This window comes from Falco peregrinus, chromosome W, assembly GCF_023634155.1.
Source record: "Falco peregrinus isolate bFalPer1 chromosome W, bFalPer1.pri, whole genome shotgun sequence".
NCBI classification, from domain to species: Eukaryota; Metazoa; Chordata; class Aves; order Falconiformes; family Falconidae; genus Falco; species Falco peregrinus.
Window position 1 is genome coordinate 26,014,351 of NC_073743.1, and position 27,716 is coordinate 26,042,066.

Here is a 27,716-nt window from a genome sequence, read left to right on the forward strand (position 1 = left end):
AGAAAAAAAAAAGAAAAAAAGAAAAAAAAAGAAAAAAGAAAAAAAAAGAAAAAAGAAAAAAAAAAGAAAAAAGAAAAAAAAAAGAAAAAAGAAAAAAGAAAAAAAAAAGAAAAAAAGAAAAAAAAAGAAAAAAGAAAAAAAAAGAAAAAAGAAAAAAGAAAAAAAAAGAAAAAAGAAAAAAAAAGAAAAAAGAAAAAAGAAAAAAAAAGAAAAAAGAAAAAAAAAAAGAAAAAAGAAAAAAAAAAGAAAAAAGAAAAAAAAAAGAAAAAAGAAAAAAGAAAAAAAAAAGAAAAAAGAAAAAAAAAAGAAAAAAGAAAAAAAAAAGAAAAAAGAAAAAAGAAAAAAAAAAGAAAAAAAGAAAAAAAAAGAAAAAAGAAAAAAAAAGAAAAAAGAAAAAAGAAAAAAAAAGAAAAAAGAAAAAAAAAGAAAAAAGAAAAAAGAAAAAAAAAGAAAAAAGAAAAAAAAAGAAAAAAGAAAAAAGAAAAAAAAAGAAAAAAGAAAAAAAAAAAGAAAAAAGAAAAAAAAAAGAAAAAAGAAAAAAAAAAAGAAAAAAGAAAAAAGAAAAAAAAAGAAAAAAGAAAAAAAAAAGAAAAAAGAAAAAAAAAAGAAAAAAGAAAAAAGAAAAAAAAAAGAAAAAAAGAAAAAAAAAGAAAAAAGAAAAAAAAAGAAAAAAGAAAAAAGAAAAAAAAAGAAAAAAGAAAAAAAAAAAAGAAAAAAGAAAAAAAAAAGAAAAAAGAAAAAAAAAGAAAAAAGAAAAAAGAAAAAAAAAGAAAAAAAGAAAAAAAAAGAAAAAAGAAAAAAAAGGAAAAAAGAAAAAAGAAAAAAAAGAAAGAAAAAAAGAAAAAAGAAAAAAGAAAGAAAGAAAAAAAAAGAAAAAAGAAAAAAGAAAAAAAAAGAAAAAAGAAAAAAAAAGGAAAAAAGAAAAAAGAAAAAAAAGAAAGAAAAAAAAGAAAAAAGAAAAAAGAAAGAAAGAAAAAAAAAGAAAAAAGAAAAAAGAAAAAAAAAGAAAAAAGAAAAAAAAAGGAAAAAAGAAAAAAGAAAAAAAAGAAAGAAAAAAAAGAAAAAAGAAAAAAGAAAGAAAGAAAAAAAAAGAAAAAAGAAAAAAGAAAAAAAAAGAAAAAAGAAAAAAAAAGGAAAAAAAAGTGCTTCAGATGTCACCTACAAGAAATGCGTTTCTGCTTTGAACTAGCTTTTGAGCCTTTGGGAGTAAACTATACGGCTATAAATCAATCATATTGGGGTTGGTTAGATAAGAAGTATAATGACACGAATTTTGGCTTTAGTGATAACTGTACCTGGTGGAATACTACACTTGTTAAAAATACGTATTTTTTGCAACAGTTGATTTACCGTTTAAATGTATCAATTTATTTACCTCAACAAGAATTGAGGGTGGTTGAGGGATTTATTGAAACAAGGTCTGTCTATATTGTTGTTTGTTATTCTTTTGTTACTTTTAGTGCCTTGCCTTTTACAATGTTTTCAGAGCTGTGTGGAACGCAGTATTAATGCTGTATTTAAAAAGAAAGGGGGAGGTGTTGGGGCTCTTGCTGTATTGAATGATTATACTGAACTCTGAAGCAAGTGGAAAAATACTGAAGAAATAAGACGAGGTTGCGACCAGAACAGTGGAATGAAGAAAAAGGAACAAATTGCAGATGTTGGCACAAAACCAAGGCCAACGGGACGTGATAAGAGGAGCTGGGAAACCGCAGAAAGGAGCCTACATGCCAGAAAAAGCAGAAACAGAAATCTTCCCAGTAAACAATTGTTAACCAATCATATTATTATACGCTTGTAAAATAGCCAATCACATTATTGCACGCTTATAGAATGCCTTATAAAAGTCTACCTGGTTTGTACAATAAACGGATCAGATCTTGAACTCTGTGAGTATTTGAATCTGACTCCCGCTCGCCCGAAATGCCCGCAGCAAGGGAGAGCTCAAAACATGATAGCAAACGTTTCATCGGATCAATGAAGTCGACCAGGAGAATCTACCCTAGCAGATCCTCTGGTTAAAATAGAGCTAGGGAAATCAGGACAGAAAATGGAATTTTTAATAGATACAGGCGCCTCTTATTCAGTGCTAAACCAGAAATTAATACCAGAGGATAAAGACTTTGTGACTGTAGTGGGAGCCACTGGCCAACAACAAAAAGCCTTTTTCTTAAAGCCGTTAGAGTATAAATTGGGAAAACAGATGGGAATACATAGGTTCTTATATTTACCGGGATCACCAAAATCTTTATTAGGCTGAGATTTATTAGAGCAACTAGAAGCAGAAATAGTCTTCGAAAAAGGGAAAATGGAGTTAAGGATAGGAGAGGAACAGCTAATAAATGTATTGAGTTTAGCATTAATACAGACTGACCCTAAAGGTGAGATACCTTCGGAGATCGCAGATCAAGTATATCCAGGAGTCTGGGCTACTGAAGTCCCTGGAAAGGCCAAGAATGTGACTCCAATAACCATAAAATTAAAATCAGGGGAAAACCTGTTAAGATTAAACAGTATCCTTTAAAGATAGAAGATAGGAGAGGAATTAAAGAAATAATTGATAAATTTTTACAGTATGGGCTACTGGTCAAATGTGAATCGGAATACAATACGCCTATATTACCAATCAAGAAGGCAGATGGAAAAAGCTATAGGCTGGTTCAGGATTTAAGGGCCATAAATAAAATCACTGAGGATATACATCCAGTAGTGGCGAACCCATATACTCTGTTGACTAAATTAAAGAATAGTCAAGTTTGGTTTACTGTACTGGATTTAAAAGATGACGAGCGAGGGGAAGCAAGCAGCCGACTCAATATGAGTGATAAAGCAAGCTTCGATTTATTACGGCGCGATTATGTCTTATATACAGTTCCAGTTAATTATGCCTACAAATCATCTGCTGATTGGCTAAGCTCTAAAGGATTACACTTTCATACGTCCTCCTATTTGCGGTTTCTGCGGATAGCTAACTACATATATTTTTTTTTCCTCTCTTGTCTACGCGAATTCCTCAAAGTTATTTACAACATTAGGCACAAGGTCAGCATGACCTTATCTCTCTTCCCTTATTAGCAAGCCTGGTAATTTTCCATTTTTAGCAAGCCTGGTAATTTTCCATTTCTAGCAAGTCTGGTAATTTCTCGCTGTGACCTAGCTTGGTTCACTCCAGACTTATGTCAAAAGCTGTATCACACAGTCCTTCTATGGAACCGTGGCCGTTCTCTTTCATCCATTCTGCAACAATTCCCCCTTTTTCTTTTTGGACAAGGAAAACTGGTCCAGTTACACGCTCAAATAATTTTCGAATACAAGAGAGAGCACAGCTTAAACATATAAATCCAATGATAACAATTATTACTATAAGCAACACACTTTGCAACAGTCTTTTTAACCAGCCTCCTATCCCAAGCCAATTTGTTAAGCCTTCAAGGCCAAAAAATCCAACATCTTGTTGAATTTTTTGAGAATGTTCCATCAATTGTTTGATTTCTTTATGTATGGAGCTTGAATTATCTTCAAGGTCCATACAACACATGCCTTCAAAATCTTCACAGCCATGTCCATGTGCTAATAGTAAAAAGTCAATGGCCATGCGGTTTTGCAAAACAGCATGTTGAACAAAAGTTAAACTATCAGCTAGGTCTGATAAAACTCTGCTGGTGAGGTTGGCTTGTTTAATCACCCAACAAGACAGCTTTTCTAAATTTTTGTGGGCCCGAGCAGCGGCGGCACCTGGGATAAATAACGAAGCAAAAAATACCTCCCATTTGTTCCAAAGTTGAACGTTATCATCACAGGTTACCAAGGATCTGGGAAGTGTCTCTTCTCCATCTCACTGGATTTGATTTGTTAGGATGAAAATGTGGTAAGGCTAAACTCAGACGACCGATGGTACATGGACCACCTACAGGCATTGAGGGTATTCCATTCCATGCTCTATTACCACAAATAAAAAACAAACCAGGGGGTAATTTCCTAGGATATAATACTCCAGGTGCAGGATTAGATAGATTTCGACTGGTATGGTTACACCAAACACTCCAATTAAACTGATTCTTAATTGGATATACGGGAGTGATAGCAGTTGTACTACAAGGCATGTTAGAGGCTTCACCAGCACAAGGGTACCGGGAAGAATTCAAATATACACAATAAGAGGCATTTAGTGAATCGACTAGTTCGATTTCTTGAGGGCTAGGACCAATAGGGAGTTTGTCATCCCAGTTATCAAATTTTTCAAAAAAGCTGCTCATATTATTACCTCGAGCCAATATGGTAACTTTTGGCATCTGGTTAAGAGACTGGTTAAGGGCGATCCAATCAGAGTCATTTAACGGCACACCTACTAAACAAGTTAAAAAGGGTACGCTAGGGGTTGACAAACTTGCACAAAACGTGGTTGTGTTAATAGCTCTACTTAAAGTTACCCATACATTTTCTCGCAAATCAAACAATGATTTAGGCACAAAAGCTACAACTACGACAACAAAATTAATTAACACAACAATTCTCAACATTATGCTTAAAATATAGCTAAAACAATATTAATAAATCAATCACGAGTTGACATTGGTTACTGGAGCATCAGTCACTGCTGCTTTGGTCCATTTTGCTGGGATCCACTGCGGCCCTGTGGGGGTAAGTACACACATATAACCTCTTCCAGCATACTTTACTTCTGCTGGCCCTTTCCACAAACCAGCTGAAGGATCCCTATACATAACAAACATTGGAACATCATCTTTACATGTTTTAAGATACCCATGTAACCATGCGGGTGATTCTTGCTGTTCTGCAAATATACATAGATGATTCAACACAAAAAGAACTTTAACAAGTCTCTCTTGTACATCTGTAATCTTCTCAAACTTTTGTAAATATTGCTTTAATGTCTGATGTGTTCTTTCAATGATTGCTTGTCCCGTGGGAGAGTGAGAAATACCTGTAATATGTCGCACTCCCCATGCTTGACAAAAACGTCTCATTTTTTCACCGACATAAGCAGGGCCATTATCAGTCTTTATTGTCTGTGGCACTCCCATGACAGCAAAACAACTTGTTAAATGCCGTATTACATGGAGTGCTCGTTCCCCTGTTTGTGCTGTAGCCCATACAAATTTACTATATGTATCAATTGTAACGTGTACATATTTTAATCTGCCAAATTCAGCAACGTGAGTGACATCCATTTGCCACAACTCTCTGGCTTTAAGTCCTCTGGGGTTCACTCCGATACCTAGTCCCGGTCCATGATGACTGCACGTAGGACAAGCTCGTACAATTCCTCTAGCTTCTTCCATTGTAATGTCAAATTGTCGATGCAGTCCCCGCGCGTTTTGGTGAAATGTGTTGTGTGATTCTCGTGCTTTAACAAACTCGCTTAGTGGAGCTGCTACAGACACGAGCTGGTCAGCGCACGCATTCCCTTCCCCCAAACCTTCAGACCATTTATGACTTCTAATATGTATAACGCAGTAGGGTTGCGTGCGCTGCTGTATTGCTGACAACAGTTGCCTAAGGAGTTCAAACAGCCGTTGACTTTGCACTTCTTTAAGGCGAGCATCTTCAATTCGGCTTACGATTCCAGCAACATACATCGAGTCCGTTACAATGTTTAACCTCGCATGTATCCATTGGGTACCTACCCATACAACAGCAGCTAGCTCTAAAGTTTGTAACAAATCTCCTGCTTTCGCAGGAAGGATTTGGTGGTGCCATTGATTGTTCTCGTGCCATGTTGCTGCTGCTTTTCTTGAGCGTTTCCCTGCATCTGTATAAACTGTGATAGCATCCGCTAAGGGTCGCTCACTTCGTTTCGGACGCTTTAACCAGTCATAATTACTAATCCATTTTAATATAGGTGCTTTTAAAGGCTCAACTTTAATCTCCAGAGCTTCACTTAATAAACTTAACTGTAAAGCTGATGAATTCTGCAACCACCACTCCAAGTCTTCTCTGTGTATTGGTAGATACACGACATTTGGCTCCATTCCGGTAATTTGTAAAATTCGCGTTCTTCCTTTTCGAATGATTTCTGCCAAATTTTGCGTTTTTTCTTGGATGGTAGTCTTTGGCTGCATTTTGGTAAAGATCCACTCTAATACTCTCACAGTCTCCCCCTTTTTCTTTTTGCACTGTGTAAGTGCACCAATAAAGTGTGAGGGACCGTTTAACACAGTGAGGTCTACAGGAAGATTAGGGTCAATTCGATCTACTGCACGCTCTACAACCCGCTCACTGAGTTGTTGAATCATAACTTGTTGATCCTTAGAAACAATAACAGGATTAGATGGATCTGTTCCTTTTAATAAAGGTCGTAACACGTCTAGTTCATCATTGGTGATGCCTGCTACTGGGCGTAGTCATTGGAGGTCACCTAATAACTTTTGAGCATCATTGAGGGTATGCAGATCTTTACAAATGGTTAATTTTTGTGGACTCACTTGTGACTGAGTAATATTCCAGCCAAGATATTTCCATGCGGGTGAACGCTGGACCTTTTCAGTTGCTATGACGAGATTTTGCATCTCTAACTGTCGTTGTGAAAAGGTCTCCTGTTGTTCACTGAAAGGCTGTTTTTGAGCAAATAGAATATCATCCATATAATGGTAAATAATAACATGAGGCCATGCTTTTCGAATAGGTTGGAGAGCAGCATCAACAAATAGCTGACACAGGGTAGGGCTATTTTTCATGCCTTGTGGTAACACAGTCCATTCAAATCGCTGGTCAGGTCCCTCTCTGTTAACCGATGGCAATGTAAATGCAAATCGTTGAGTGTCATTGGGGTGTAGCTGAATTGTAAAAAAGCAGTCTTTTAAGTCAATTATTAATAAATGCCATTCGGTGGGCAACATAGCAGGATTAGGAAGACCCGGTTGTAAGGCTCCCATTGCTTGCATTTGTTGATTCACCGCTCGTAGATCATGTAAAAGCCGATATTTTCCTGATTTTTTCTGGATTACAAATATCGGTGTATTCCAAGGACTGGTTGACGGTTTAAGATGACCTTGTGTTAACTGGTCTTGAACTAGCAAATGTGCTTGTTGCAGACTTTCCTTTTTCAACGGCCACTGTCCGATCCAAACAGGCTCTTCCGTTAGCCATTTCAAAGGAATCGGGAAAGTCCAATTGACAGTGACCGTTCCTAAAAAGGTGAATTTGTGGTAAGTATTACTCCTAATTGATTCAACACATCTCTTCCGATGAGTGCATTCACTCCACTCGGTAAGGGCATAACAGTAACATGTAGTATCGCTGTTTTTCCATCTATGATGATTTGTATTCTTTGTTGACTGCGCTGAACAGGCGCTATTCCCCCTACTCCTTCAACTCCTCCAGGGACGTGTTGCAGTGGCCAATAAGAAGGCCACTGACCACGCGCGATGATTGTGATATCGGCACCAGTGTCCAAAAGTGCAGTCAGGTGTTTTTTATCAGTCCCATGTACAAGAATAATTTGGGCGAGTGGTCGTTGATTCATAGGTACAGTCAACATCGCTAAGCCTCCTGTGGACCCAAAACCATCTGTCCCGCGATCGTGATTGGAGATTGCAGACATTTGGTGAGTTAAGTGTTGGAGTGGTATTAATTGAGCAATGCGACTACCTTTAGGAATATATATAGGCGGAAAACTTGTTTGAACAACTATAAAAATTTCTCCTTTATAGTCACAATCAATAAGTCCTGGTAAAACAAAGAGTCCCTTGAGGCCACTGGAAGAACGACCCAGCAGCAAAGCTCCATGAAGTTGTCCGTTTATCATTATAGGTCCTTTGATTCCTGTGGCAACTTTCTGCGGACGGTTATCAAGTAGAGTAATATCTATTGCTGTTGCCAGATCCAATCCGAGGCTCCCTCGGGTTGCTGGTCATAAATTTGTGGCTGGTTGAAGGCGGGAGGTGTTGGTTGTTGGTTGGGGACCTGGTTGCGGACAGTCATCGGCATGCAGGTTGCTGGAGCCGCTATTGGGGTCGGCGCACCGCGACTCCTGGCGCTCCGCTTCCCGTTTCCCGAACGCCGGCAAGCTGCGGTATTATGATTATTCATTTGACAGTTTCGGCACCATACTTGGCGTTCTTGACGCTGCCGGCGCGTATGACCCGAACGTCCACAACGAAAACATGTATAGTCCCTTCGATGGTGTATTCTGTCTCGATGTTCATCCGGAGGTTTCAGTGGAGCGAGGGCTGCAAATGCTTGCTGCTGAGCCTTAACTAAATTGTCCCCTACCTCCCTAAGCGCTTCAACTAACAGAGCTTGGGCTCCTACAGGAACTCTGCTCATTCGCTCTAACATGGTTTCAATAGAGGCATCCAGAGGAAGAGTAACTAAAATGCCTTTTGTATAAGAGTTACAATTTTCCAGCACACATTGTCTTAACAAAGGTCCTTTCATAAACTCAGCCATATCTGCACGATTAATAGCATCTGTAACCCTATCTACAAAAGAGGCAAAAGATTCATCCCTTCCTTGTTTGACTGACATATATGAGGGAGTAGCTGGTGTAGTTTTGACTTTTTGTAAGGCTTCTCGTGCTAGCCTCATAGACTCTAATAAGACATCTGGGCCAGATTGCATCTGCATTTCTACAGAAGCAAAGGGCCCGGTTCCCATCAATTGTTCTACTGTTAAACCCGCTAAACGATCATTCGGTGCGCGAGGCATATGTACAGACAGTTCACAAAGTTTCTGCCAATGGGCTTGCCATAACAACTGTTGCGATTGTTTCAAAATGAGTCGCATTATATTTTTAATGTCTTCTGGACAAAGCATTCCGCTACTCCAAATATAGTTTAACATTTGTCTTGCAGGTTCGCCATGTAAACCTGACTCATTAACTGTACTCCGTAACTGATTTAATATTTTCCAGTCTAAAGTATGATGTTCTCCTGTCATTACTCCTGCATTATCAACAGTGTAAATTACTGGATAGGCTTGATGATTAATTTGAGCTACGACATCAAAGTCTTTTTGTTCCATCGCTTCTCGGACTATTTTGTCCCAACCGACTCGAATTAGTCGTGGCTGCGGGTGAAGGCAAGGCGGTTTAAAAGTTCTATTAGCTGAATCAGACTTTAACTTCCCATCGTCTGCCCTCTCATTTTTGTCACTTGTCTCCTCCTCAGTTTCGCTTTCTTGTGATTCTCCCTGCACCTCCACTTGAGGTGGTGCCGAGGGACAAGCTTTTTCCTCCAGAGGTGGAGGGGGAGGAGGATGGTCTGAGGGTCGGTGGACAACAGGAACAGGGATTCCCGAGGCAGGGGGGGTAAAATAATCACCTCCTGCCGTAAGACGCCCAGCAGCCGGGTCAGACCGTTCGAGTCGGCTGGAAGCAGCTGCTGCCATTTGTTTTTCAACTTTATATCTTTTAAAACAATTAATAACTTCTCTCCAAGGTTTCATTAATTTCTTAGCAGCTTTATCATCATCAATTACTGAATCCCATAAACAATCCCCATAATTACGCCATTCTTCTACTTCAAACATATGCTCAGGATCTGCAAAATATCCTTTTGCTCTACCTAATGCAATTAACCCGGCCAGATCTTTTAAAGGGCCTAGTCCCCGCTTTTTTAAAAAGCATTGTAAAAGTGCTAGCGCTACCTCTTTTTCCATTGTGCACTCGTTAAAGTCCTCTTTGTTGCAGCCTTTTCCCTTGGGTAGCAGCTCACGGATGGCGAACCCCTTCTTTAATTATCCTGGGCTCAAGCACGGATCGGGTACGATGCCAGCATCAGCCGATCTTCTGCTCTCTGGTCGCTGCTACCAGTGCTTCTCCGTCCTCGCTGTCCGGTGAAGAACAGGGATTGGGGGTCCCTGTTCGGGCGCCACTTTGACGAGCGAGGGGAAGCAAGCAGCCGACTCGATATGAGTGATAAAGCAAGCTTCGATTTATTACGGCGCGATTATGTCTTATATACAGTTCCAGTTAATTATGCCTACAAATCATCTGCTGATTGGCTAAGCTCTAAAGGATTACACTTTCATACGTCCTCCTATTTGCGGTTTCTGCGGATAGCTAACTACATATATTTTTTTTTCCTCTCTTGTCTACGCGAATTCCTCAAAGTTATTTACAACATTAGGCACAAGGTCAGCATGACCTTATCTCTCTTCCCTTATTAGCAAGCCTGGTAATTTTCCATTTTTAGCAAGCCTGGTAATTTTCCATTTCTAGCAAGTCTGGTAATTTCTCGCTGTGGCCTAGCTTGGTTCACTCCAGACTTATGTCAAAAGCTGTATCACACAGTCCTTCTATGGAACTGTGGCCGTTCTCTTTCATCCATTCTGCAACAAAAAGATGCCTTTTTCTGCTTAGCCTTAGCCATGGAAAGTCAAAAGTTATTTGCCTTTGAATGGGAAAACCCTGACTCAGGCAGAAAGACGCAGCTTACGTGGACAGTATTACCTCAAGGGTTTAAAAATAGCCCCACTATTTTTGGAAATCAATTAGCCAAGGAACTCGAAACTTGGACGCCTCCAGACACCGAGGGGATTTTGTTACAATATGTAGACGATCTCTTAATAGCTACTGAGACTAAAAAGAGTTGCATTCGATGGACTATAAGTCTCCTTAATTTTCTGGGTTTAAATGGGTATCGAGTTTCCCAACAGAAAGCCCAACTGGTTCAGCAACGTGTGACTTATCTGGGATTTGAAATCTCAGGAGGACAACGAGAACTGGGAACCGAACGTAAGGAGGTTATTTGTCGAACTCCAGAACCCCAAACGGTAAAGGAACTACGAACTTTTCTGGGAATGACAGGTTGGTGCCGTCTTTGGATTTATAACTATGGACTGGTGGTGAAACCTCTGTATGAATTGGTAAAGAACGATCAGTCCAAGTTAGTCTGGACTGGAGAAGCGCAAAAGGCTTTTAAACAACTTAAACAAGAACTGATGCAGGCTCCGGCCTTGGGATTGCCGGATCTCTCTAAACCCTTTTGGTTATTCTCTCATGAGAGACAAGGGATAGCTTTGGGAGTACTAGCACAAAAACTGGGTCCCTATAAACGAGCAGTAGCTTACTTCTCTAAACAGTTGGATGAAGTAAGCAGAGGATGGCCCGGATGTCTTCGGGCTGTTGCCGTGGTTGTTATTAATATACAGGAAGCTCGAAAGTTTACGATGGGACAGAGAATGACAGTGTTAGTCTCCCATACAGTCTCAGCAGTTTTGGAACAAAAAGGAAACCATTGGCTCTCACTGCAGAGATTTTTAAAATATCAGGCAATATTAGTGGAACAAGATGATGTGGAAATTGTCACTAATGCTGTAAACCCAGCTTCCTTCCTCAGCGGAACTCTGGATGAACCAGTGATACATGATTGTATAGAAACGATGGAAACTGTGTATTCGAGCCAACCTGATCTTAAGGAGGAACCTTTAGAAGATGCTGACGAATCCTGGTATACTGATGGAAGCAGCTTTGTGAAACAAGGGCAACGTAAGGCAGGGTATGCCGTTACAACCACTAAACAGGTAATCGAGTCCAAACCATTACCCCCTGGGACGTCTGCCCAGAAAGCAGAGATAATTGCTCTTACACGGGCATTGGAATTGGCAGCAGGAAAGAAAATAAATATTTGGACAGACTCTAAGTATGCATTCGGTGTGGTACATGCTCATGGAGCAATCTGGAAAGAACGAGGACTGCTGACCGCTCAAGGAAAACAAATAAAGCATGCTGAAGAAATCTTACAATTACTAGAAGCTGTGAAACAACCGGAAAAAGTAGCTATTATGCATTGTCGGGGACACCAGAAAGGGAATGCTGATTTTGAGATAGGAAATCGATTGGCAGATCAAGAGGCTAAGCGGGTAGCTGAATTAACCGACGTAAAGGTATTGTCTTTAATACCAGACAGTAAAATCCAAGCTATAGACGTAAACCAAAAGCCAAATTATACGAAAGAAGACTTAAAATTGATTGAAGATCTGAAAGGTAAAAAGAAACCAAATGAATGGGTATATTTGAAAGATAACCGCATAGTATTACCCTCCAATTTAATATGGCCCACAGTTCTTACAGAACACAATAAAACACATTGGGGTGCTGACACATTATATAAAAGCTTGAATCGGATATTAGTGGGACGGAATTTATATACCACTATAAAACAAGTAACTCAGCAATGTAGTATTTGTCTACACAATAATCCCAATACCAAGAATAAAGTAAAATTCGGAATAATTGGTAAAGGGAATTATCCAGGGCAACAGTGGCAAATTGACTTTTCAGAACTCCCTAGAAAAGGGGGGTATCGCTATTTGTTGGTGTTAACTGACACATTCTCGGGATGGCCAGAAGCCTTTCCCTGCCGAACAAATAAAGCAAGGGAAGTGGCTTTGCTCAATGAAATAATACTACGCTTTGGAATCCTGGCCACAATGTCTTCTGATAGGGGTTCTCATTTTTGTGCCCAAATAGTACAACAGATAAGTAAAATTTTGAGAATAGATTGGCAATTGCACACTCCCTACAGGCCACAGGCAAGCGGGCAAGTAGAAAAAATGAACCATTTAATTAAACAACAAATAGCTAAAATTGGACAAGAAGCCAATTTATCATGGCCTCAATCTCTTCCTTTGGCACTACTCAGAATTAGGGTGAAACCACGGACAAAAGAAAATTTAAGCCCTTTTGAGATTTTGTATGGGAGGCCATATCAATCTTCATTTAAAGGAGAAGATTTGACACAACTAGGATCAGAATATTTGTATATGTATATGATTGCACTTCAGAAACAGTTAAATAAAGTGCACAAATTGATTTTAGGAACTAGGGCTAGAGGACTAGATCAACCAGTACACATCTTTAAACCTGGGGACTATGTATATATAAAAATCTTCGCAGGGCAACCTCTGGAAGAGAAATGGGATGGACCATACCAGGTGTTGTTGACCACGCATACTGCTATCAAGATTAAAGAACAAGCGGCTTGGATCCACTATTCAAGAGTGAAGAAAGCTCCTGAAAAACCATGGATCATTACTCCAATAGGATCCACCAAAATGCGGTTCTCCAAATTGTGATTGTAGTAAGTTGGTTACCCGGTCTGTGTTTAACGTCATGGGATCAAAATACTCATTTGTCCCTGATACAAGGAATTTCCCAGGTTTTGAATAAAACAAATTGCTGGATATGTACTCATATGCCAGAACATGGGAACAAGGGAATATCCCTCATAGGAATTCCTTTACCCAGGAACGTATCGTTAACAAATTTATGGGAAAATACCTCCTGGAATGTCAAGGACAATGAAATTTTGAAGTTAGAAATAAGTAGTCCTGCGGTACATGAATCGTATTATACTTGTGTACAAAGGTGTAATCCACCTAAAGGAATGGGAATTGTGGATTGTAATCCCGTAATGTATGTAGGAAGCCAGTCCTTTTGTAATAACACTTTAGACATCGGTACTTCACTGTCTGTTAGCTCTACTGCTTGGCCAGCGCCTGAAGGAAAAGGATGGTACTGGCTGTGCAATGATACAGCTCGAAAGGTCTTACCTAAGAATTGGAAGGGAACCTGCACCTTGGGGGCAGTAGTTCCTAATATGACAGTACATGATTCATTCTCACAAGGATACTTAAGAAATCATATTAAGAGGATTAGACGAGAAAACACAAATCCTATAATAGAGAGGCCTACTGCATTTCATAGTTTTGCTCAGTGGTTTGTTCCCTGGTTAGGAGTGAGTGAATTGGAAAAAAACATTATCAATATATCTGCGATAATAGAGAAATTAGAAAACAGAACAATTGATGCATTGAAAGCCCAACAAGAGGAAATATCCAGCCTCTCACAAGTGGTATTACAAAATAGAATGACCTTGGATTTGCTGTTAGCTGATCGAGGGGGAGTGTGTACAGTTATAAACACTAGTTGTTGCGTATACGTGGACCAAAGTGGAAGAGTTTCCACTGACTTAGAGGAAATATGGAAACAAACCAAGGTATTACATGAAATAAGTGAGGATGACGTGTCCTGGGGTTTTGAAAATCTTTGGACAACTTTAACTTCCTGGTTACCTAAAGTACAATGGTTAAAACAGGTGTTAGCTGCCATAGTGTTGTTGATTGTTTTAATAGTACTTGTGTGTATTCTGTTCAAATGCTTATTATATTGTACTTTTGAAAGATAAAATAGCAAAGGAATTTGCTTGTATCGAGAAAAGGGGGGAATGATGTAAATAAGCTTTAAATAATATGGTCAAGTTTGTATTCATAAACCAGTATTCATTGTAATGCATAAATGAGCCTGTAATTGTATAGCGACAAAAGGGTTAAAATGTCTGAAAGATTATATAGACTGTTTTGGCAAGGAAGTTGCAAATCTCTGCAAGGCGAGCTGTCCTCCCTGTTTGCAAAGCAATCTGCCCTACCAAGGAGATAACGGGACAGCAGGATGCCCTTGAGTAGAATAATGAGGGGTACTGCAAAAAACACTGGGAAAGATTTCTACAAGTCTGCCAACTCATCACTTTTGAGACCTAAGGTGAAAAGTACACCATGAGGAAGACCTACGGCCTTCCTCCCATAGACCACTGCCCACATTCTAAAGACCCCGGCCCACAATTTTTGAGGAATCTGCGCAAGCATAAAAGACTGATGAGCTAATTAGCATATGAAGCAAGGGTAGGCGGGTTCAGGTGATGAATATGTATAGGCGTTAATTGAATATTCATTGTTTCATTATATAAATATAAGGTAATCTGCCCCTCCGGGTGTGTACGATTGGTGGAAGGATCCCCCGTACACCCGGCGCTGCCAATAAAGAATATTTAGTCACTAAAATCTGGCTTTGGACCTGTGAACCAAAAATCAAGACTTCAGCATTCTAGTATGCTTCCTTGACACAAAAATAATTTTTGCCTGTTAAAGGAGAGACTTCCTCCCACAGAGCTTAGTTAAAAATGGTAAAGCATATAAAATGTGATTAATTCTTAATTATCACTGTGTTTAAACCATACAGGGTTTTTTGAGTTTTGCTTTGGTTTTGGTTTTCTAAATTGTTTAAAAAGACCAAAAGTGAACACAAAGGTGCATGGAGGAAAAGGTGATGATCAACAGTGACGTGCCTTGCAATGAAAGCATTAAGCATTGAGTATCTTGATGATCATGCCCCTCCTCTGAAAGGACCTTCAGGATTCTACCAGAAACAAAGACCTTTTTTCCCCACAAAACAAGAACTGCCACTACTCCAGGGGGATTCTGCAAAAAGTGTGTCCTTGCCTCAAGCAGATACTCTGTAAACAGAGATGCTCAGCCTTGAGGCCACCACGTTTCCTAGTGCCTGTTCTTCAGCAGCTGTATCCACGACGGAGGAGGAACTGAGAGCCCTCTAGGACACACAGCAACTGGGAGCACGATGTTTCTGTCTGAACAGTTCTCCTGGACTATGGCCCATTTCTTGCACAGGTCTGAGTGCCTGTGGAAAACAGCAGGCTACTTTGAATTACTTGCAGGAGCGGGCTGGAAACTAGGACCACGCGTGGCAATCAGTTAGCTGAGGGGAATGTGCTCGAGCTTGTCTAGACAACAATTAACATGATGAGGCATGTTTGCAGAGCACAGGGGAGTGGGAGAGGGATGGCGCCAAGGAAAGGTAACACCTTGCTGTTAATTGCTGGTAGTTAACCACCAATCGGGGATTGCCTAGTATGCAAGGCTTAGCTTCAAGAACCAATCTGTTTAAAACGCGCAGCTTCTGAAAGTGTATAAAACCGCGTGCTTCTGTACAATAAATTGACATTTGCTTGCATCAAGCTGCGTCCCGTCTCTTCATTCGCAGCAAATTGGTGACCCCGATGTGATGCGTTTAAGGATCTGACGTGAAGGGCTCTCGAATCGCCTATCTGAGCGACATGCAGCGAATCCCACAGAACTTTGAATGATCTGCTGAAAGGAAGCAGGAGCCAGCCTGAAATCCCTCCGGAGTTGAGAGGTGAGCTGTGGGAAATCTGTAATGGGGAATCAGGTTTCGTCCCCAGAAAGAGACATATATGAACTCATGAAGGGTCTTCTAGTCAGATCAGGGAGTCCGTGCCTCAGTCTCCTCAAATGGTGACCCCTATGGTGGTGTCCCGAAGCCTTGGAAGATTAGGGACGGAACTGGTCGATAAAAAAGACAGCTCGTGGAAGAGGGCTGCGTTCCGGAGGAGACGGCTTGGCTGAACGATCGTCTTGCTGTCTGGACCAGGCGGACAACCTAAACCCCGAGGATAACACCTGTATTCATCGAGACAGGTGAGCAGCCAAGAAACTTTAGAGACTTTGAAAGAATGAAAGTGTGTACATACAGCAGCCAATTGTATGATGCTGCCGCAGAGGGGAGCTCCGTGTCGGGAATGCATTTAGCACCTTGGTGGCAAATTCTGACTACTCTTTGCCAAGTGTGGACTAATTCTACTATCGGTGCTAAACCAGAGGAAGCTGTAAATTCCGCCAACAGTGTAAGCACTGAACTAGAGGAGGCTGTAAATTCCACCGACAGCGCGACTCTTCTCAAGACACCTTCAGCGATGGTGATTCCGTCCACACCTCCTCTGCCCCCAAAGCTTCTGTCACTGATTGCAGCGACCCTCACAACACAGGAGCAAGCACGGGAACAGGACAACTCAGACAATGATTTTATTGACACTGATAAACCTTTTGATCCAGGTCCTATAGATCTGGAAAAGGAGCTAGACCTTTTCCCCACCCCCTCGTCTCTCCTGATGCATTGATTGTATTTTTGGGGGAGGGTGAAAGGGAGTCTGAGGGATTGGTGGCAGGAATGCAAGTGGGAAACACTTAAGTGATGGGTTTTGGGAGTCGCTAGGGCATGTTCAGTATTTTGTCAGACAAATCAACCTGCAGAGTGGCAGCCTGTGCAATACGAGGCTGTTAAAGGGTTAAGCAAAGCAGTGCGGGAAGGGAGGATTCATAATACATTTGCTATGTCCCTTCTTGAAGTGATGGCAGAGCCTTATACACTCACACTGCATGATTGGAAGTTACTGCTTTGTATGGTACTAACTGATACAGTCTATGATGTGGTTATCTGATTTCTGTGAGCTATGTGTAGTGGCCTTGACTGAAAACCTTAATCGGGGAATTGCTGTTAACTATGAGCAGTTGGCTGGAGCAATTAACTGTGCCGATTCTGTGACTCAGGCAAGGTATCCCAGGGACAACTGTTTGCAAATGAATGAGATGGCTATTAAGGCAGTCCGGATGCGGGAGTCTTGCCACAGTCTTGCAGGGTCCTAGAGAGTCTTATACTAACTTTATTGATTGGCTTCAGAATATTTTGCAACAAGTCGAACATCAGGAAGCTCAAGGGTTGCTTTTAAAACAACTAGCTGTGATAATGCCAATGAAAATTGTAAACGGGCAACTTTCACAATCGCAACCCCAACATGTGTCAAATGATTGTAACGCAGAACTCACAGCAGACTGTAATTCTCAGGCTGAGTTCTGGAATGCAGCATAACAGATTTTTGCTTCTCTAATCTCTTCTGTAAGAATAGTACACGCTCTTAACTTGCTTAGTAAATTAGGCTGCTAGCTTGCTAAACAAAGTAATACTACAAATACTGTTCTTTTTTTCTGGCTTATTAACAGATGTTGATTCTGTCCATCATATGTTGCTACAGAACCGAGTTGCTATTGATTTTTATTATTAGCACAGGGACACAAGTGTGAAGGCTTTGATAGGATGTGTTACGTGAATCTGAGTGACCACTGTGAATTAATTTACAAAAGTATACAAAACTCAAAAGCCTTAAAACAAAGATCTGCAACAGAGCCAGGGGCGGGATGCCTTTGGTCTCTTCTCACGGCTGGGAAACTTTGGGGCATGACTCAAAAGTATTACAGGATTTATTATAATTATCTTTAACCACCTTAGTGATGTTTGCCTTATGTCTCCCATACCTTTTTTTTCCTGTATTCAGTGTTTAGTTGATTGTAACATAAATCAGGTCATGGTCACCCAGCTACACACAACCTTTGCCTTGTCGCAATTAACAAGCAAAAAAGAGGAGGATAGAGAATGTCTGAAGAGAGATATAGGAGAGGAAGCTGGAGAATATTTGACCTAACAAGAGATGAGAGAACAGCTGGGTATTGTGAAGGAGACTAGGAAAGATAAACATGGTTATCTAGTGTTTAATAGGTGTCTGCATGCGTGTAGTGATATATAGCTATGTAACTACATGAACGATTTCTGCCCTGAGCCTGGTGGAGCATACAGCTGCGGTTTGTGTCCGGGCTCAGAGATGTAAATAGGGGCTTCTCTGTTATGGTAAAAGTGTTTCTCTTTGCATAAAAAAAGAGAGGGAATGAAGGGAATGACCCCAGAGGGATGTTCAGAGAAGGCATGCGATGTTTCGAACTTTTTGACTGAACCAGTTCTTGTTTGGTGTGCCCTTCCACCTATGTATAATGTTAATCCAAAAGAAGCTGATATTGTTTACACTTTGAATGTCGATAATTGTCTTTCTGTAGATGCTAATGTAGTAGGAGGCTATGATGGGAACGTGTCGCAGCGGTTCTTCTCTTATCCAGAGTAACAGCAGGGAAAGCATTAAAGAGTTAAATCACCTTGTTTGGTAGGCAGTTAAGAATGTGAGTCAAAATTGCCACGGCTTTTGTTATTGGTTCAAGGACATGGCTGTGAGGATTTTGATGGTATGTGCTGCGTGGATTTTAGGCGCCCCATTGCAGCAACATGTTATCAAAATCTGAGAAAATGTCAGCCTTTTTGGCATCCATTCACTCAATTGGCAGTATTGTTTGTTTGCTGTTACCTTGGTTGCTGTCCTGTTTGCAAGGGCCCTGCAGAACATGGCAAACCTGGTACTAGCTGTTCAAAAACAAAAAGGGGAAATTGTAAAATTGTACGGAACAGAGACAGTGGGTTATTTTGACACTGATAATATGTCTTAGTTGCTTTTTTTATTTGTTCTATTACTTATACCTTGTTTTTACTCGTTCGGTTTCAAAGGTTCTTTTTGTGCAACAGGAAGGGGGAGATGCAGGAGCGGGCTGGAAACTAGGACCATGCGTGGCAATCAGTTAGCTGAGGGGAATGTGCTCGAGCTTGTCTAGACAACAATTAACATGATGAGGCATGTTTACAGAGCACAGGGGAGTGGGAGAGGGATGGCGCCAAGGAAAGGTAACACCTTGCTGTTAATTGCTGGTAGTTAACCACCAATCGGGGATTGCCTAGTATGCAAGGCTTAGCTTCAAGAACCAATCTGTTTAAAACGCGCAGCTTCTGAAAGTGTATATAAACTCGTGCTTCTGTACTGACATGATGGAAACTCAAGCCGCAGCCATTCTCTCACACGCACCTCAGATCAGATGAGCTACGAGTCTGCAGGGAGCTATGAGTACACCTAGAAGGCAGTGCTGGACATACAGCTGTACTACCTGCGTCTATGACTGTGTGACAGGGGCCAGACTCTTATATATTACTTTTTTCTGCCATCAGAATGTATATTCTCTACACGGCCTGAAATTTTGACTCCCACTGGTGAAATGGTGGGAGGAAAAAAAATAAATTTGCAGTGAAACAGTTTACAACACTTCCCCTTGAAAAGGAGTATTTGCTGTGCCACAAAGGAGACCAGCAAGATGAATTTGGGAGCTTGCTCAGAAGGCTTGGTCACTATCCCCCAGTGAAACCACTTTAAAGCCCTCCTCACTAGCTTAGCAGACCTGTTGGCAAAGATACTCTTGCTCCACTTTGTCATTCCTGCTCAGCAATGCTCATTTCTCAGAGAAGGTCAAAGAGGTCATAAAGGCCAAAACAAAAGTGACACCAGCTGCACCTTCAGGGTGTCTGTGCTTCTGCACAAGCCCTTTGCTTTCACTGGAAGGATTTAGGAGAGCATTACTTGGGCCCCCATGCCCTTCATCCTCTATAAGGCACTCTTGATTAACTCAGGGTCACCCCTCACAATGTCATGGGTGCCCATGTGGTTGGGCAACAAGAGATACTGGCCAGAGGTCCAAATGAGCCTCAGACGACTCTCCACAACACCATGGATGTGAGTCCCTAGCAAGTGACAAACCTCTCCAGACATCGAGCCAAGACTGCAGATGGGTGCCTCCAACCCCCCCAGGGAGGGAGCCTCCAGCCATTATCATCCACCACTTCCAGTGCTGACAACAGTTCAGGCTCATCTGTCTCCACACTTCCCCTGACAGAGCTTGTTCTTCCTTATCTGTTACCATGACACTATACCTATAAATGCACATTAGCTGGCAGATAACAAGCCTGCCTTGTGTTGCCAGCAGTCACAAGCTTCCATTCCTCCCCATCTTGGGAGTCTCTATCCACTGCTTATTCAAGCACAGTTTCTAGCTGTCCCTTCTTCTGTGCAATGTTGGGGTTTGTGCTCTTCTACTCTCTGCAAAGACCTTGTCAATATCCTGTTTCTGTTCCCTATGGTTATGCAGCCTGCTCATCTCCTGCCATTGCTTCACCCAGAAGCCCAGCACCTCAACAGCAGAACCCAACCGATAAGGCCACCGTCATGCTCCACCCCAGGCTCAGGGAGAAGTACCAGTGACTCCCTGCAGCCCAATATCTACCACATCATTCCTCTGGAGCTCTGTCTGGGCCAGCCTCCCATGTGCCAGGCACAGCTGCTCCAACCAGGGCAGGAGAGCACGCTTCCAGGTGCATCACTGCACCCACTCCAGCTGTCTCAGTGTTGGGTGCCTTCTGCAACCCCTTCCGTGCTAACTGCTGCATTAACTGCCAAGTCCTTGTTAGCCACCCCATGTCACAACAGTCTTGCAATGTTTTGACATACTTATGACCAGGAACGTGGATGCAATAGAACAAAAAAAGGAAAAGCTTGACATAGAGCAAATTTATAATTTTCTAAACTACTAAAGCTAGAAATATCGCCTCTCTCCAAAACATCACAAACCTTTTACTGTTTGTTACAAGCAATTCTCTTGCTTTTTGCAGATTTGTGTTCTACCTACCTAGTACAAGCACAGTGGCATTTATCATAGGCATACAAAAGGCATGTCAACTCCTACTCTTCTCCTAGATAGCACTTAGTCTCAAAGACATACCACAGACAGTCTTATGAAGTAACCCAGGAAAAGGCAATTTTAAAATAATTATGCAGAGGAAGTGTTCTCATGCAAAACAACAAATAATCATTAAAGGGCCTCCACTCTTTCCAAGTTGTTTCTTTAAATACTCATCATACAAGCAAATAAGATGAGCAAAGAAGCTGAGAAAATTATAAGACATTATTCCCTGCCTATAATTCTGCTTCCCTGAAGATAAGAAACGCATGACTCTTCCTCTCTAACCGTTGGATTTCAGCTTCTTAAGTTGAGTTATGTCAGAATTTTCTCATGGTAATGTTAATTTCTGACCAAAAACCTAACATTGCTCTACTGTTTCTAACTGGATACCTCTCTAAAAGCTTTCTACTTTTAAAGCTACTACCACTATGTAGTAGTACAGAAGAACTGAACTTTTTGGGACAGATGTTCAATATTACAAATGATTTCAGAGACTGAAAAACACCTAAATCAATAATTGTCTGCTGAAGACTGTCACATTGGCTCAGAAAAAGGATGCACAGGCCTGTTCCCTATGAAAATCCTTAAGGTAGCAAAGCCATTTTCAAAGTGAGACCTAATCTCTGTGATTAGGTCTACTTTAACAGATTAGGGCAACTTCCCGGTTCCTAGGTCTAGGTGCACCTGCCTGCCAAATAACAACTCCATTTCAGCACCAAACTCCAGCTGGTGTTGCTGTGGAAGATGGAAAAAATCTTTGGTATATGCTACAACAGGATCTCTGTCCAGATGATCAAGTTAACAGCTCAAGGAAGAGCAAGTTAAGCCTGGATAGAGCTTGTCAAGTTGCAGATATGGTACTTTATTATCTCCCTGGATTGCTTCTGAATGAGTACTTATAAAGAGGGATGTTCTAGTGGACTCCTTATTAAAATGACTCTTCCCAATACAGTCACATGTCCCACAGGGTCTCTTTTCAACTTGTCTAACACTTCACCAAACGCTGCTTTTTGTACAAGTACCCTGTCCCCAGGGTCTCACACAAGTTCTGCAGTGCTCCCAAACTCTTCCAAGACTAGAGAAACTACAGATTTGCAGCATACCAAGAGTGGGAATGCAGTAATTGTGCTGCTTTTAGAGGAAGAACATTATTTGCCTCAAGTTTCACCAAATGACAAAAAATAGAACATGAAGGGACCTTCAGAGGTCATCAAACTTACCCTTCTTCCCAGGCTGTCTGACTGCAGTTAGAAAAGACAGTAACACAGATAATCTTACTATAGCCATGGGATTACACAGTTACAGACAGCTAGAAAGTATTATTTTCTACATAAGGACTGATCTAACTCACCTCCATTAAAGAACTGAAGTGTAATGCTGGTTATGTCACACTAGGGAGCTGAAACCAAAGAGCAGAAATTTAGTCAATATGGTATCTCTAACCATTAAGTCTTCAGAAATTTTGATTCACGTTAAAAACTATTACTGGAATCAAACCACTGTGTTCAAGAGCCAAGTCACTATTTAAAATTAAGATAGGTCTCCATCCAAGCGTTGTGAGTTAACCTCAGTAGGCAGCTAAGCCCCATACAACTGCTCGCTCACTTCCCTCCCAATGAGATGGGGGGAGAGAATTGAAAGGATAAAACTGTCAAAATTTGTGGGTTAAATAAAGACAGGCTAATAAGTGAAGTACAGCTGTGTGTGCAAACAAAGCAAAATAAAAAAGAAAAATCCTTAGTTTTGTTTGCCTGACTTCATTGTCAGGCAAGTGTTTAGCAATCCCCAGGAAAGCAGGCCTTCATGACATGCAACAGTGATTTGGAAAGTCAAACAGCGTAACAGCGAATGTCCCCCCCTTCCTCCAGCTTTTATTGCTGAGCATGACATCATATGGTATAGGATATCCCTTTGGGCAGTTGGGGTCAGTTGTCCCAGTATGTCCCTTCCCAACTTTTTGTGCATCCCCAGCTACTCGCTGGTGGGGCAGCATGAGAACCAGAAAAGGTATTGATGCTGTGCGAGCACTGTTCAGCAACTAAAACACAGGTTTTGGTCACAAATCCAAAACATACCACTATAGGAGCTGCTATGAAAAAAATTAACTCTATCCTAGCCAAAACACAAAGATAGAAAGACAATGACTGCACTTCTCCATAAGCATACCCTCCTGAACAATTAGTAAAAGCAAAAGTGACAGCTACAGGGGGATACTGTACAGTGATATATGCAGAAGCAAAAAGAATATGTAACAGAAGGGAAGAGAAATTAAAAAAAAAAAAAAAAAAAAAGATGGGAAAGTATGTAAAGCATGGAACTAGGACCACACACAGAACTTCACAGAGCAGCCAACCTTAGCAAATCAAGAGTGTGTTATTCAAACACATAAAACCTTCAACTCCAGTGCTGAGACTCTGAGACTCATAAATGTTGTTGTAAGAGTGTTGCAGTGCATTAACTTTTCAAAGCCTCGGCCACATAGTTAGGAATAGTAAGTAGGACATCACAAAACATATCAGCAACAAACATTAAGTAAAACAGCGTGCTGCTGGTGATGTTATTAATCATAGAAAACATCACCTAGTGAAATTAAATCACTTCAAACCAAGTGGGTGATAAGCTACTAGACGTTTCCATGTCCGTATGAAACTACTATTGAAAACACAACAGCAAAATGACAAAACAGACTAAGTATCTCAAGGCCTCTGAGGTCTTTAATATTAATCTTCCTAAGAGTAAACAAAAGACTGAAAAAAACCTCACGTGATTGCCGGTTTCTGTCACTATTTCTCCTATGGCAACCTCTGCCCGTTCCTTATTTCGGCAAACCAGATGAACCGTGCCACCTGGTGGATTTCGACAAGAAACGCATTTTATAATTACTATGTTTGGGGGAAGGCATCAACAAAGAAGGAAGGCCGGGAAGCAATGTGCAATTTGCAGTTCTTGTTTGGGGTTAGTTTCCGATACAATCCAAATGAAACAAAAAACCTCTTGTGATTGCATACCAGTTTTCAGGAAATGGCCACAAATTGCAGCTTAGGAGGTTCAGGTCAGGTATCAAGAAAAAAAGATGCAGAATTTCCATCCTTGCAGGTTTCAAGATCCAGCAAGGCAAAGCAATGGCTGGTTTGATCTAGTGTTGGCAACAGTCTTGCTTCAGGTGAGATGCTGGACAAGATGACCTCTAGAGGTCCCTTCCAGCCATCTTTTCTATGAAAGGAACATGCCGGGCAAGGCTCCTCTCAAAGGCCTGGATACTTATCATGACCTTATAACTTAGCTACCTTAAAGACACCCTTCAAGAAGGGGACCAACGTACAGGTAGGCATAATTCTTTTTAATTTTTATGCTTTGTATTCTCTGATCATCACAAGCAATGTGTTACTCTCGGTCACAGGAATACCCGCACTCTACTTATACCCATTTTTAAGGGTGTTTTAGGGGTTGCTAGCAGTGCATCACTAGAAGGCTCAAGCAATATAATCCCAAAGGATTGATAATAGAAACAATGGTGCTGGGTCACTCTTCTAACACCTGGAACCCAAATGCAAGACACTAAGTCTACCTTCGGAATAGAGCAGTCACACTGCACAGCCCAGAGTGGGGTCTGATAATGAAATTTTCTGTCTACAAGAGAGGTTTTTCCACTGAGGACCACCATTGCAAGTATATTTGGCATGCAGCTAATGCAGCCAACAAGTTTCAAGGTTCTTTTGAAATTTTCTAACAGGGTCTGACTCCTCCACTGCACTGCCAGAGTTGACTGAGTTACTTTTACGAAGTGCATAACTGCAGGCAGCAGGGGGAAACTCCCGAATCTGGGATAATCATACAAATTACACTAGCCAGCATTTAATACAGTTTTGTCTTCATTTTGTGTTACACATATACTATACATGGAAGGAACCATGCACAGACAGCCACTGAGTATTTCCAGATCAGAATGAAAGTCTTTGACCCAGGGAGAACAGATTTCATAAGCAAGACAAAAGGCAATCAGAAGGGGCAGCATCCAATGCTTGCTTCTTTGGCCATTCTCACAGTGACTGCAGGCTTCACTGCAAAGGAGGGCTTTAGTTACAGATCTTAAGGCAGTTAAGGATGTACACTTGCAGATGTTTAAGGAGCTCTTCCCAAGACACAGGGTACAGCACAAGTAATGTGTACAAATTAGACACATGGAAGAAGCAGCTGGCCTTCAAGCTGATCAGGAACATTCTCATAGTCTACACTGAAAAATCTTCAGTGGAAATATTTGGGTTCTAAGGGCTTTGAATATGAACATTTTTCTTGATGTTAAGGAGAGGGGGAAATTTTGGTGTGACCTATAGGCTAGGAAAGGGATTTGAATATATTTTCCGTAGTAAAGATTGGTGTTATTTGAACTTAAACAACACGTGGGAATTGTCAGAGTGGCTGGGAGAAGACTGTGTCAAACTGGAAATGCAGTTCAGAAGACATATGGGAAAGCCCAAATCTGTAATACCCATAAGACACCAATTCAGAGAAAAGCTGAAGTCAGGCTAAAGAAGTTATCATCATTATTTACAAAAATATGAAGTACTTAAAGGTAAAGCCAACATAGCTTTGTTATTCTTTTGCCAAGTCTGAATTCCTTATTTCTTGTCATAGTGTACTTGAAGAGACTCAACTAGAAACTAGGGCCCCAACAACTGACATTGTGTTTCAGAGCGACAAGTTCAAGGACAGGATCAGGATGACTCTTTTAGGTCATTTTAACTTCATATACACAGCAACACAAACACAAGGTTTAGCCAAGCAGTCTGAACCCAAGGTTGTTCTTTGGGCTCCAAATACCAGACATGGTGACCAAATCCTATGCAGATCCAGTCATCTTGACAGCTTTCAAAACCTGGCAGTCATATCTGTTTATGAGCAAAATAGTCTCCAGACAAAGCAATACTTAGATAAGGCTATTATACATAATGGCAGTGGTGGGAACCTGAAATCAATCTTATACTGGCTACTAGCACTGATGGGGATCTTTAACTCAAAGGCTCTTTCATGCTAATAATTTTGAATCAGTTTAACTGAGTCACCACTTTACTTCATAAGATAGTTATGAAACCTAGGCAGGCAAAGAGAGCAAAGAGCTGCAAGCTCCTCCCTTCCATCCTACATGCCAAAACTCCTATCACAAGAAGTATTATTGTGCCAACTCTGAAAGTGATTAGGTTTATCCTTCACCAGCAGCTAGTTCCAGTTCATACCATCTCCTTGCTTACAGAAAGCAACAGAAAAAAAATGGTTGCTTTTAACCAGTTAAAGGGCACAAGCTCCAGGTTATTATCACTTGGATCAAGTGTAGCTTCTTTTATACCCGTCCATCTCAGCTTAGCAAAGCCAATTGTTTTCTTTCATCATATGATACAATCGTAACTTCTTCAAAACTGTTCAAATTTAGCCAGGCTGCTACTTGTACCACATCAGCCATAAGTAGACCTCTATCCACCAGCACCACCACAAGGGCCAGATAGTTTCAGTAAACCTGCACTTGAGAAACACTTTGCAGATTGTCTCCACTAATGTGGTTTCATTACTCCAGTTTTCACAGCACTGATCATACTTAAACTTGAAAAATAACACGCCTGACCACTCATCCCCGGGAGCTGCATCTTTGCGCTTGTGCTGGAAGGGCAGACCTGATCCCTTCCATCTTCTCCGTATGGACCCCTCATGGCTCCTCACGCCTGCCCGGCTCACCTCTCCTCGCTATCTCTTTGGCTGTGGCCTTGCCAATGCCACTGTTGGCACCAGTGACCAGAAAGGATCTCCCAGCCACGTCCACCTCCACATCAGCTGGATTGAAGTGCTTGGAAGCAGACTCATAGCTGGTCCTGAATAAATCAGAGACACCTGTGAGAAACTAGAAGAGAGTACTTCCAAAAAACACAGGGGGCAGTTGAGAAGCGTTCTTCCCTCACAGCTCCGCGTGGGCTAAACACCCCCTCCTCCCCGTTATCCCCCGTGCTCGAGGGAGAGGCCAGGTATAGCACCAGTGACACTGCAGCGAGTGACATAGCGACAGCTGAAGGACTTTGCTCGCCACAGGCCACACGGGCCAAGCCCTGAGAGGCGGGAGCCGGCCCGGCTGTAGCCCCGGGGCAGGTGCCTGCGCGGGCAGCTCCCACAGGGAAGACGCTGACATCGGTCCGCTCAGGCGGAGCGGGGGAGGCTGCCATTAAAAATACACAGAAACCGAACGCCCAGAAACGGCCCCAGCCTGTCCACAGCGCCCACCCCGCCGCCTGTACCTCGTGTATTCCCGCAGCCCCTTCACGAACCACACGGCACTGCGGCACCAGGACATGGCGCCGCTGCCGCCACAGCAACGCCGCCCCGCCCCTGCCCTTACATAAGGCGCCCGGCCCGGCCCAGCCCGGCCTAGCCCTGCCCTGCTCTGCCCGTCCGCCGTTAGGTAACGGCCCGGGGTGGCCTGGCCCGCCCGCCCGCCTACCTGCCTGCCCGTCTACCTGCCTGCCGTTAGGTAACGGCCCGGGGCGACCCTGCCCGCGGTGGCCGCCGCCGTTACGGGCTGCCCGCCCGCCTGAGGGTGCGAGGGCTAGGGCGGGTAGTGCATGTCTGTGGCGGGGAGTTGTGCCTCTCTTCCTCCCCCGCAGCAGTTTGCGGGTTGTTTT

At 41.7% G+C, this 27,716-nt stretch overlaps 1 protein-coding gene across 1 annotated transcript in view; it reads right to left on the reverse strand.

Annotated features, from left to right (window-relative positions):
* Positions 1-27,394, reverse strand: part of LOC129783143 (dehydrogenase/reductase SDR family member 12-like) — a 40,108-nt gene extending 12,714 nt beyond the window's left edge. The window contains exons 1-2 of the mRNA XM_055792944.1: positions 27,333-27,394; positions 26,782-26,915 (exon numbers count right to left, since the gene is read on the reverse strand). Coding sequence (XP_055648919.1) covers positions 26,782-26,915; positions 27,333-27,388 — 190 coding nt within the window. The 5' untranslated portion in view covers positions 27,389-27,394. The remainder of the gene's footprint in view (positions 1-26,781; positions 26,916-27,332) is intronic.
* Positions 27,395-27,716: the final 322 nt, after the last annotated feature.